Source organism: Sebastes fasciatus, chromosome 1, assembly GCF_043250625.1.
Source record: "Sebastes fasciatus isolate fSebFas1 chromosome 1, fSebFas1.pri, whole genome shotgun sequence".
Taxonomy (NCBI): domain Eukaryota; kingdom Metazoa; phylum Chordata; class Actinopteri; order Perciformes; family Sebastidae; genus Sebastes; species Sebastes fasciatus.
This window is the reverse complement of record NC_133795.1, coordinates 9,409,087-9,422,406: the sequence shown is the minus strand read 5'-3', so window position 1 is coordinate 9,422,406 and position 13,320 is coordinate 9,409,087. Positions and strand designations below refer to the sequence as shown.

General features: G+C 42.3%; 1 protein-coding gene across 9 annotated transcripts in view; it reads right to left on the bottom strand.

The window, feature by feature from the left end:
- The window catches only part of magi1b (membrane associated guanylate kinase, WW and PDZ domain containing 1b), a 174,597-nt gene that overhangs the window by 86,919 nt on the left and 74,358 nt on the right, over positions 1-13,320 (bottom strand). For 8 of the 9 annotated variants that reach the window (XM_074616964.1, XM_074617051.1, XM_074616514.1 and 5 more), the window contains exon 2: positions 9,707-9,823. The exons of the other annotated variant lie outside the window; for it this stretch is intronic. In XM_074616964.1, coding sequence (XP_074473065.1) covers positions 9,707-9,823 — 117 coding nt within the window. The remainder of the gene's footprint in view (positions 1-9,706; positions 9,824-13,320) is intronic. 9 annotated transcript variants of the gene reach the window in all.

Below are 13,320 nucleotides of genomic sequence, written 5' to 3'. Positions count from 1 at the left end.
ACCCCCAATCATTAAATCACAGCTCAAAAATGAAACACAAAATACCTGTTCAGGGATCCTGTGAGGGGGGCTTCTTCTCCTTCCCCCTTACAGTCCACAGAACAACACCACGTCGACAGGAGACAAAAAAAAATCCAATCAGGTGTGGATGAGTGGAAGAAAAAACCAGTGCAAATTCACATTTCCTTCTCCTTTCCACCCTCCCCTTCCTCCTCCTCCCGTGCGTCTGTCCTCTGTCCAGCTTTGTGATGCTAAGCTAATGGGAGCTAAGCTAAGCAGCATCCACACATTGGCTTATAATGCGCTCCGTCTCATACCCACACACACCAATGTTAGGCTGCTCTCCTCTCTCTCTCGCTGACTGAGCCCCGCTGTCTCCCGTCTCGCAGGCACCCACATGCACCCGCCCACCTCCCCCTTCTCGCTCTCCCTCTCTCCATCTCTCTCTCTCGCTCCCTCCCCTTCTCTTGGCGGTTCACCCCATTCTTTCTTGTTCTCATAGATCCCCATCAGTTTATTTTTTTTCTCCTCTCCCCAAACCTCTGTTTCTTTTTTGCCCTTCCCCAGACAGACACTGATGTCCTTACACGCACACAAAGTCATACACATGCTCTGGGTGTTTAACAAGTTCCAGACAACTCATCCTTGACCAACATGTGAAGAGGAACAGGAGTCAGGGGGAGAAGCCATCCAATGAAGGAAAGTGTGGAGACAGAGATGAGATCTGTGACTAGAGCTGGGCAGGAGGGCATGGAGTTGAATAAGGCTCGAGCTGGACAATTGCTACATCAGCAATTATTACAGGTGTTGCACGACGCTGGTAGATAAAGGGTATACACGGGGTAGTAACACAAAGCCATCATGATGTCAGTGGGGAATGAGCCAACTACTGTATGCAAGAATCCCAAAAGAAGCAGGATTCAACATGAAACATGGACTAACCCCAAAAAAACAGATTCTGCCGAGCACACAGCCACACTAAAACGCTGTTTTAAAACTAAAACGATCTCCATCCAGGCAAGCGTTTCAGGGCCGTTTCAGAATTTATCTCTGTCCATACTACCGCGCCTGAAATCGCATATCACATGACCATTCACTGGGAATGTGCGTGCCGGTGTTAACAGGAAGCAGCACTGGACACAGGAATTGATGCAAAGCGAAGCCCCCAGAAAGAGTGTCGGTCATTGATGCCAATTTTACAGAGTAGCCAAATGGCGGTACTACAACTTCTGTGTCTGTCACGTGATGCCATTGGCAGAGAGGCGAGGTTAGCAAGCTGTGACGGCTGTGACCCCGTGACCGAGCTATGTGACGAGTGGACGCTCCTGTGTCTGCTCTATGGGCCCAATGGATGCGGATGATCGCCAGAAGATCCGGGTACTTTTCCACTCAGAAGTCGAGCCATTTTGGCTGAGTAACTTTCATAGGAATGAACGGGGCCCCGCCTCCAATGCTGTATCCAGTTCTCTTAATACATCCATGTGCAAAGCGCTCGGATAACAGTTTGCCTCCTGCGCACGTAGGCAGTAGTAGCATTATAAAAAAACATCTGCTAGCGAAGACAACAAGGTCAGCAACGCTTGTAACTCGTTATCCATGTTGAAATGAACCACTGGTGGTCGAGGCTGATGTCCTTTGTTTTCTTTTGGAAAAGGTTCATGTGATGGGGCGTGATGAATCAGGGAAGGACACGTCATGACTGATAAGACCCAATCAAGAAGCGAACGTGGGTGTCTGCGTCATCGTTTTCAAAGGTCTCTGACGGACTAAAACACAACCCTGGAGTTTTAAAATGAAAACAGGGTCTGCAGCGTTTTCAAACGTCTTAGGTTTTAGGGGCTCGAAAACGCTGGAGTAGCGTTGATGCTAGGCATAAACGTAAAAAGTTATGCGTTTTAAAACGAAAATGTATTAGTGTGGATGTAGCCTAAGACAAACTGACCAACTGGTTCACATCTGTGCATGCAAGTTAAAGAAAAAAGGCAACTCTGCATGTTTAGGATTCTTTTGTTATTGTCTATAGTCAGAGGAGGGGGTTGGGAACAGCAGTGAGAAAATGCAAAAAGGGAGGAAGGTCAAAGGTCATGTGATGTGCCATTCTCTGTCACATACCCCTTAAATGTGTCTGTCCCAAATCCATGGGTAGATTAAAACACACCGGACTTTCCATCATCCCAAATCCAGACTTTATACTAATTCTAAGCAGGAATTCACAGAAAAACTAACAAGACTCAAAGACGTTAGTATGCATGAGTGTGGTGTTGATGGACATTTTTGTTCCACAATGCAATACACATGAAATAGAGGAGTAACTCACAGCTGGAAAAGATTTTACTAATTGTGGGCGGTGGTGAGACAACTCCAGAAACATCTCAGAAAAGAAAAAAATGAAGTGTTAAATCTTTGGATAACATTTTGCTTTCTTTTTGCTATTTTGCCAAATATTACTGGGAGTAGCTTTACAAAGTCATAATTTAACAGACGTGCACTTCTTGTATTATCTAATATTAATACAAAACAGTACAACACATTCGTTACTGTATACTAACTGCAAAAACAGTCAGGCTGTTCTCATACGTCGTTTATTACCTATACTTAAAAGTTAAAGTAATAATAATAATTGTTAGTTTTGTTTCTTTCAGGAAAACTGTCAGAACTTTAATAGGGGCAAATTGTATGTTTATTGATTGTTAAAATTCTGTCATATATAATATAATGACATCAGACTGAAAGGCATCATTATCTGCAAACTCCTACAAGCCATTTCTATGAATGGAAATTACCTATTTCCAATTTGTCAAACAAGACTCAGAGGCACAAATATGCATCTACATGAAGAATTATACATCCTATACCGCCTGTACTGAGGCAAAGGCATCATTTGCTCAACCTACCTCCGTGCCTACTGTGTGCCAGTGTCAGTGATCGAGTGTTTGCATACAATAGGAATGAATCTGGGGGACTCCACCCATCATTCACTCTCTGTTTGACAGCATTCCTTTGACTTCTCTGACGCTGTTAGCTTTACAACAAGAACTTCCCCACCAGCATCAATTCAGCTGCTATTGTTTCCTTCACAACCTCCCTCTGATCAACCTGCTGCATGCTGGGATCCCCTCGTCCACATGTAATAAAACTGGTATGGTGTTGGGCTTCTAGCCTCTCCCCAATGGTTATGTATATGAACAGAATTTGCACATTTATTAGGGGAAGGATGGCAAATAAGTCTGTTTTAAAATCTGGAGCCATTTCTATTCAGGAGGGGAACTTATCCAACATGCACAAAATAATATATGAGCCTCAAAGGAATAGTTTAACATTTTGTGAAATACACTTATTCTCTAAGCTCGTTTGAGCTTCATATCTAACAGACAGATATGGGACAGGTGTCAATCAAGGACTCATCTAAGCTAAGAAAGTGAATACATGTATTTCACAAAATGTCAAGTTATTTCTTTAATTTCAACTAAACATGGACATACAATTTGTTTCTACGAGCTAATAACAACCAGGTAATAATTTACCAGTTAGGAAGGAAAACAAGCCCATGATGCCAGTATGTACCAGTAGCCTAACAAGAGTTAGCAGAAGCCTAATAAAGATGCCTTACTGAGCGTGCCTCCTTACTTGTACAGTGTCCACTCAGGTCAACAAAGATTCAGGCCTTGGATTTATCAACCACCTGCTCCCAAGTTCAGTTTAATCCAACTGTGGTCATTGTGTCAACTGTAGGGTTAAGTTCAATGCAGAGCAAAGCAAACATGTCTTTGCAATTGTGTATTTGAGAACTGGTATAACAGGAAGAAGCTGTCATTGTTGGAAATACAGTTGCAACTGTGGTAACCTATCCTCGACAAAAACAACATCCCTCGTGTCATACATGTCAAACAGAGGACACACACACACACACATAGAGTATTTGACTGACATACTGTAACATCCTCTTCCTGTCTGATAAAAGTCAACAAAAGCCGTAAGAGTCTGAAGTTCACGTCTAAAATCTTCCTTTTGCTTTCTTTGACTCCATCGTGATTCACCACCTTCTGCTGTTTAGGAATGGCACAGTGAGTGAGAGCATTTCTTTTGTTCAGGTGACACAATGTGATTGCATCTGTGGATGCAACCACACCAGCACCGGAAATTACTGCTTTTGTATAAACTGTAGAGACACACACACACACACACACAGAGGCAGAAATCAGACAGCACAGTGAGGTCCCATACAACCACAACGTCATACATGTGTACATATGTTTACGGTAGCTGGACAGGCTAGCTAGAGCCAGCATTGATTTTAGTGTGTGAGAGTGTTTTTGCATCCCTCTATTCCCTCTCTCTCTCTCCTCTCCACCCATCCCCCCTTCTTGCCCCCCTCCCACACCCAAACACCACCCCACCCCCACCTCCATCTCCATCCCCGCGGCTTCAGCCCCCACCTCTCTCCGAGCCGTCCTCTTAGCCTATATACAGCTCGTCAAATCGTCTGTGCCGCTAGCCCCCGCAATTCATCACACGTGAACACGACCCCTCTGCGGACCCTCATTTGAGAAGCGAACACCAGCATCACAACAACCACGGCAGACAACACTGCTACTTGCCTAGACGCAGGAGAGACCAGAGCTCCCTTTTTCAAGGCTCGTAGACACAGAATGCTGAGCTTTAAAATCAGGTACAAGTCTCTTCGTCTTCCTCACACTGCTCCGATCAACTGGCAGGAAAAACGAGAGAGAAAGAGGCGATATAGAGGGAGAGAGGGAGCAGCGGCGGCGGCAGCAGCGAGAGGACGAGAGGCAGCGGTGTCATGAGCTGGGGGGGTCAGGAATGAGAGCAGGATAGAGGGGGGTGTGGGCTGGAGGGGTGGTGAGGATAATGGGAGATTGGGAATGCTGAACTAGCGGATGGGGTGACCACAAGGGAAGCCGACGGACGCCTCAGCAGATGGGGGAGGGTGAGAGTGGTGCTGGGCTTCAGATTTGAGCAGGGTTATGGGAACAACTGACTTTTTGGAGATGTGAGTGAGGAAACTAGTTTATGTTTACACCTAACTGCATGAAACGTAAGAAAAGTACCTGCAGGTGGACAGGTCTGGTGAACTTCACTGCCCTATACTGATTCTCCAAAGAAGTTTTACATTGTGTTTGTTATTTCTCCGACTGTCTTTTTATAGTTTATGTTATTTACTTTTTTACCTTTTCCGTGTGTAAATCTGCAACATTCTCAAAACTCAAAGAGTGCCCTCACACTAGTTTATGTCTTAGTGTTTGATTTGCTGAGATATTGGACTGGTGGCATGCTTGGATGGCACTCACTCACCACCACAGTGAACCTTGTTCAATCCCTGCTGTGGTGCATACGGCATGGCAGCCCAACCAACACAATTGGCAGCGGTCAACGGTGGAAAACCTTATTGATTCCCTTCCCCCCTATTGGTTGTTTACGGGACCAATGTAAAGGGGGCGAGGAATATAAAGGGGTAGCATGAACCTCCACAAGTATTAGTTAAGCACCTTGTTGTTGGGTAAAAAGAAACAGCTAGATAAATGATGCATCAAATCAGAGACAGTGCCACACCATGCCCAGGCCAACATGATGAGTGAGCAGCGACAATGACTACGTTTACATGCACAAAATATTCAGTTTTTTTGCCCTTATTCCAAAAAAGACAAAATTCCTACTAAGCTGTTTGTTTACATGGCTAATGAACATGAATATTCCACTAATATTCCCCTTTTCATGCAGCCGTGCATACTCCGATAACGTAACCATTGGCAGACTTGTTAGACCGTGCAAACACAGCCTCCCTCTTTCAGTCCTTCAACCACCACCTCGAAACGGTCGGCGCTGCGATATTTGCGTATATCCAAAAACCTTTCAATATCCAAGTCTTTCATAATGTTTAAAAATGGTGTGTTTCTCCTTCCGACCAGATATGTGAGCTTCTCTTTTGGGCGTGCATCTTTGCAAACTGTCGGCTAGTTGGTTTGTGGTGGTGTGTCGCAAACAGCTGCGAAACCCCCAATTGAGACGCATATTCCAAATGCGCTATATACATGTCCGAAGAATGATCCTAAAACTAGAATTGGAAAATTCTTCATTCGTAATAAGGCCTAATTCAGAATATCCAAACGGAATATGCTGTTTACATGATCCGTATCAAATTCAGAACAATAGTGCAGTGCATATAAACATAGTCAGTGACTTCCGTACATGGAGAATTGGCCATTCAAGAAGAGCAGAAAATGTCTCATTAAATGTGAGAGCTTTTGTATCTTCCATTACGGCACCATTCAGACGATTACATTACTGGCATATTAATTACAAATTTTGAAAAAAAATTGTTTGGAATGTACCGTATACGTATATACGTATATTTTTGGTTGTTGCACAATGTATTTCTCTTGCTGCTGCAACACTGATGTAAAACAATCATTATTTTCAATTACGGCCAGTTGACAAATGCACAGAATGCTTATTTTCCATCATATAGTCAAACTAACCAATTACATTTGTGACTTTGGCTCAAAGTTATATAGTAAAAAAAAGACAGCTTGGGACTTTAATAGACTGTAATAGATAGACATAATACTGTTGTGTACCAGAAGTGGTCAGGTGAATGTGCAGAAAGGTTGGTTGTTGCCATTTTGCCTGATTTAGAGGCAGGAACAGCCCCAACAACATCCACAGAAACACTTCTCCATCTGTTTGTCCACCTGCTTGCTGTGCATTAATCACACCTACACCTACACATGCACACGGACGGTGCTTCGAACAACCTTTGGACATACGTCAACATGGACACACACTGGCCTCTCACAAACACAGGCCAAAACAAAATCCATCTCACTTATGTATTAACACTACATAAATTAACATATGCTCTCCTATACAATTGCTGTGATGTGTTGTGTTATTATTATGTGAGTGTGAGGGAGTACTTATTCACTGTAACATGTCCTCCCATAACACAAAGGCAAATTATTTGTAAATGTAATATTCCAGCGAGGGCCTCTCATTCCTCTACGAGTGCATGACAAAACAAACTTTACAGTCCTATAAAACATATGGCCTGGGGAACACCTTCATGCTTTGTTTACTGCTAACAACACCAGGATTTTTACTAGTGTGCCATAGAGCACTCAGTGATTAAAATGGCCATTAAGGCCAGACCCCCACCCTCCAACAGTGTCTGGCTGACATATGGCAGTGGAGGTAATGCAGATAAAGTCCCTTAAACAAGCCTCCTGAATACAGATAGTAATTTGCGTGAGAGAGCCACGAATAAACTAATTGAAAAGCCAACGGATGAGACCCGTTAAGGGGGAAAACACGGTTATGGGGAAATGAGAGGTGCTCTCTTTCAAGTCTGAAATTAGCTGCAAAACAAAACAAAAAATCCAATATGCTTAGGCTTTGGAAAATAAATGGGGATGGAGGAGGTGAAAAGTAATTACCAACAAGTTTTTTGTTCTCCAAATATGTGATTATTGTAGACAAAGTACGATGTGATATGTCTAAAGTGCACTTACGCACTAGTAAAAGACATGAAGCTACTGCGCCACAGCTGCAAATACTTGTATTCAGTCAATATTAAAATGCTGTAAAGTAAGATCGGAAAAGAAAGAAACATAGAAATTGCATACAGCCCAGTCATTTCTACAGTTACACATCTACTTGTTTTGTCTCTTCCCCCCCTCCATCTTTATAAACGAGACATGCTGCGTCCAAAGCCAGCAGGGATTTCCAACTCCGCCATCACGACAACGATGAGCCCGGCTCCGATTGGTCCACGCGGTTGGTTTCGGTCATATATGCAAATCAGGGATAACACAAGAGGGAGTAGCACAGTTATGGCATTTATCACTCTACTATTATGGTGTTAATGCCACATCCTTGGCACCAACAGCGTCTTCAAGGGTTGTTTTTCATAGCAGGGAAGAATAAAACACTTCAAGGATCTACTTCAGCTTTTGAGCCGCAAGCAGCTACAAGAGAAATATGCAGCATCAAAAAACAAATGTGGCTTTAGATCTTTGCTATATCGACAGTCAGGAGGAAAAAAGTCAAAGCCTCTATTCCTGGATTACACAGCCGTCTCTGGCAGAGGAGATACTGGTTAGAGATAGAGGGTGAGGGACTTGGATGAAGCCAAAGCAACCTGTAATTACTGGTGCTATTGATCCTGTGGACATGACAATACTACTAGCCTATTCACTGTGGACTCACTAGACTTTTCCTCTAACTGATCAGACAATATATTAGAAAAGCAAACACCGTGCCAACTGAATGGATGGAGGGTGGCTGACTTTGTATCAGCTCACTGCTTGTTATCAGATCGGGATGAAGAGGGGCGATGTGTGATAAAAACGATCAACATGAGGTTAGTTCCAAGGAGGGTATCGAGTAATCAGCCTGGCTAAATGCTCGGACAATACTGGTCAAAAGGCAAGTGGAACCACGGATTACACTGACATAATCAGGCTTAATTAGATAACCATCCAAAGTGTCTGTGTGAGGCAGCTATACTCACAACTGAACATGCTCGGAGCTGAGACAGTGGCTCGCGCTGACCTCAGTACAAGAGGTTTTTATTATGAGGAAGTTCAAAAAATAAATGACAATCTTTGGAGCCAAAAGGATGTTCTGTGGGAACTCACACAAACAAAGTGTGTGACGACAAGGGATCTCACAAGAACAGATACTTCAGTACTAAGTTGATGCCAAAATTCTGAAAACGTGACCGTACTTGTTTTTCAGCAGTACTGCAGATACTGTAGAAAACATCAAGGCTTGAGTCTAATTGCATCCCTGTTCATGCTACACTGTGCACCACACTACAGCAAATCCATGTTGAAATCAGCAGGAGGAGAGCTAGTTAAAGCTAGCTGTTAGCAGCCGGTTGGCAGCACAGCAAAGAGTACAGAAGCAGAGACGAAACTCTTGTGTTTTTTTGACAACAGTCGCTGCCGCCATTTTGGACTGAAAATGTTTATTATATTGAAAATATTTTTTGGTTCAACACAAGCCATTACGGTAGAATATGACAATAGAATAGAAATCATTTTGTTTGACACTTTTTAGGCAGACGATTTACTGGCGTCCGGTAGTCGCTTTCAGTCCAAAATTGCGGAAGCGTAGCTTTGCTGCTGGGCGCTGATGTTGCAATGGAATGAACAATTGACTTTCACTTCTTTTAAATATATGTTCTTTGGGCACAGTCCTGCTTGGCTAAATAACGGAGCTAACAGCTAATTTACAGAGGTTGCATTATGATGCGTTCAAGCTCTATTCAGTAAAAATGAGTATTTGGCGAAGGTAAATTATAACGTTATCATGATGTGTTCTTGTAAAATTTAGTTTTTGGCGAGAAACTTGAGGCGAATCATCAGGGATTAATAATAAATTTGCAAAAACATTATGCAAACGGTAATAAAGTAGTGAATGTTGAAGTATATGGGATTTATTCTTTTGTTTTTTACCGTGGTATTGAATTTGTATCGAGAATCATGGAATTTCACTCGTATTGGTATCGACTACTGAATTTCTGGTATCGTGACATCCCTAGTAAAGACTGTGTGTAACGCCAAAATGGCATCAGGAACTGCAAAACAGCTCACATAAAAGCCAGGAAATGGAGAAGACAGTAGAGCAGCAGATGGAAAACATGAGAAAAAGGATAAATGACAGAGTGAAGTGTAAATGGACTCACAAGGCACGGCGTGGCGGTAGAGGTTGTCTCGGATGGTCTGCTGCAGTTCGTGGTCAGGCGAGGATTTCTGGAAGCGCTGGCTCAGGTAATGCTTCAGGTCCTTGTTCAGCTTACTTCCTGTCATTTGCGGACACAAACAGGGAAGCATGTGGTAACTGCATCAAAACAACTAGAAAAAAAATAAATAAGGCTAGCCGACATGAGAGCATCACAAGAGTCGAAATGGCGCTGTTGTAATTCACAGTGGAGTGTCAAACGGCCACATAGTTTGGCTCCAGCAAAAAGAAATGCACAAGTTTATCCTGCAAACATGGCAAAGCTCGATGCTGAGCGCATAGCCGTGAATTGTACACTTGCCATTGTCACTCAGAGGGGTAGCTGGCTGCAGACTCTCCCTCTCCAACCAGCCAAAACCTAAGACTGCTAGCGCTACGGCTAGCACTGTGAACCAGCCCTCCTGCCGCTACGCCATCTGGACCTCAGACACACATTAGGCTACTGAAGGGCAACGCGGCTGGAAAGTGACCGCTTGTGTGTGTGCGTTTTGTTCTGGATGTGTGTCCGTGCGAGTGTTAACATTACAGGCAGTGCTATGCAAACCGAGCACAAAGAGTATGACAACATAACAGAAAAAAAGAGAGGAGATATATGATGTCACATAAATGAATATGGAAATGCCGTGATCTAAATTCAATAACAATACTGCTTAAGGCAACAACAAACATCTTATCACGCTTTATATATTAGTACATGTCCCATTATTTATTATCCAAATGATTTATCTCCCATCTTTGCATGGCTGCTGAGACCATTTTTAGTTGTCTTGGGCAAACAACCAGTCATAAAAGGCCCTGGATCCTGTTTCCATGGAAACTGTGTGTATGTGTGTGTGTGTCTGTATGTGTGCGTTTAATAAGATGATTGAGATTGTTAGCATAGTACAGAAGAGCATTCTGCACTGGCTGGCAGAATGATTGTAGGTTCATACAATGAAAAAATACAATTAAATCACAACATGCACGTCCCACAGACATGATATGACTGCTTTTTATTTTAATGTCAACATAAGTAACGAGAGTGGGAAGGATGCAAAAAATGTAATTATGGTCGTATTGCTACTTATCAGACTGTCAATGCCTGGTTTTAGAAGCTGTCAGGCTTCACACTGCAATTAAAATGTCAATATTCAACCCTGGTGGAAACCCGTCTTTACACATGTCTTTGGAAAAGTAAATTACTGCTATGCTTTTGACAAATAGCATTGTCCTAAAATGTTAATTCTCAAAGACAAATATTTAACTCGGCCGCACACTTAATCGAAAATGAAACGCGATCACGATTTTGGCTTCCCACAATTAAATGAACATGATCGGCTGTGATATTGACATTTAAAATAAGTGCTCAGCTCATAGAAAACACCGCTGCATGTCAAATCAATGGGATATCTAAATGTTGCAGGTGCAGTCCAGAGTAGAAGAGTAATGTACTGTATATTATATCTTAGTAATGTACTGTATATTATACATTAGTAATGTACTGCATATTACTCGTTTTGATGAGAGCTCCCTCTCATCAAAACGAGTTCTTAGATCTAGCCTCTTAATTTTGCTCTCAACACATTGAGAGGTTGATGCATTTAACTTTAAAATGTAGCCTACAATATTTAGGGTGAATATGCTGGTATTTTTTAATATCGCAATAAATATCGCAGAAAAAAAACATTGCAATGTCAGTTTTTTCCAACATTGTGCAGCCCTAATTTATACATTAGCAGAAATGTAACAGCAGTGCTCTGTTTATGTAAATGTGAAAATGCAATAGAAATATTTTTGCAAAAAATGAATGAATAATCACGATAAATAATCTCAATATTGATCAAAATTATTATTATTTTGGCCATAATAGTGCAGCCCTAATCTTTATCGTTTCTTTATTTAAAAAAAAATACAGATGCATGGGATGGGAAAGCTCACAAATACATTTTTCTTTAAGATGAGTATTTCCAGAGAAATGTATCTTTTACTGTATTTTATTATTTATTTATTGTTGTTGTTGATACAAGGACAAATTGTAAGAGATTAGACTTTTCTAAAATGTCTTGTAAAGATTCACTGAAGGAATTTAGGTGAATCCAGGCCCATATCTACAAACATATTTCACTGAAGTAACAAGTGACATATTTGATGAACCAGAATTAGTCTCATAGCTAACAGTGGATGTGGCTGTTTGGTAAATAGTCGGAGAAGAAAGGTTGAGTCTTCGCCGCACCGTCTAAGCCCCTCCTGGGAGGAACCTCCCCTCCTGGCCCTGACCCATCCAGACATATCGCTGTGGTGTAATCCTCACAACAGGTCACACAAGCCAACAGAGAACCTAATGCACACCCTGAAGTGCTCTGGTACACACAAATTACTGGAAGGCAATGGGCATTCCTCGCTAGCAGACCCCCAACTGGTTGTGTGACCCTGTCTGAGTTTTGTGTTTGGAAATCAGCATGAAAAACTCAAAAAGATCTACCAAAGGGCCAAATAGGAAGAGATGAGAGCACTACTGAGAAGCATTAAGGCATCGGCAACAACAAGTACACAGTCCTTTTATACCCTCATATGTGTTAAGATCAGTTTGATGTCTGTATACATTTCCAGTCTAAATTGCAATCTTTTATAAAAGATCTTAAAAACACCATTCATTTTGAGGTTAATATACTTTTGGTTAATCAAACTTGCTTATGGGCAAGTAGTATTATGGCAAATAATACATGGGCTTAAAGTGGCCAGCTATTTGATTTAGTCTGACCCTTGAGCCAATCATAATCTTGTGAAATGTTTGTTGAAAAAAAAAAAAAGCAAAGTTAGTTGATAAGACTGGTTATTGTGAGCCGTGACTATGGCTGGGTATCAACCCAAACAACCCAGTACCAAGTAATATCACAACGTGAAAGTCAAACGATACCCGCAATCGATCATCATACCGGAGGGTGGCCGTTATGGTTCTGCGACAACGCGGTCCCGTAACAGTGGGTCAGGGGTTGGCGTTATCACCGGTAACCGCTGTATGAACTCTGTGCAATGCAGCGGCAATTAGCGAGCCAGTGGGACACACACACAGCTTCCATTCATATGATGGGTATCGAGTGAAGTACTCTATTGGTATCGTATCACTTTAAGGGTACTGGTATTGGTACTGGCATCGTAATTGACTGACTGGCTGTGTGCTTTATATAAAAGTTACATTATTTTGGGCGGTAAAGAAGTTCTCAGCAGTCATAACTCAGAAAAAGAAAACAAGAGTAATTTAAAATTCATTTTGGACAGCGGACAATGTGAGCAGTGTTTGAGAAAGCTAACTCAGGCCTCCTGTGCGGTTGCTTGATCACTGCCATGCAAGCAACAGCACCTCAAGGAGCTATTACATAAGATTTAATCCAGTTGTGGAGATTCTGCCCTCCACTGGCTCGCTCTTTGTGTATGCTTATCTTGATGAAAACAACGTTGTTTTAATGAAAATGAGCATAAATCCTTCAAAGGGAGAACAGCGTGAATGGCGGGGCCCTGAAGGACCTGCAGCATTGATGAATGAGGGGACGGTAATCACTTAGGGAACGTGTCGATTCA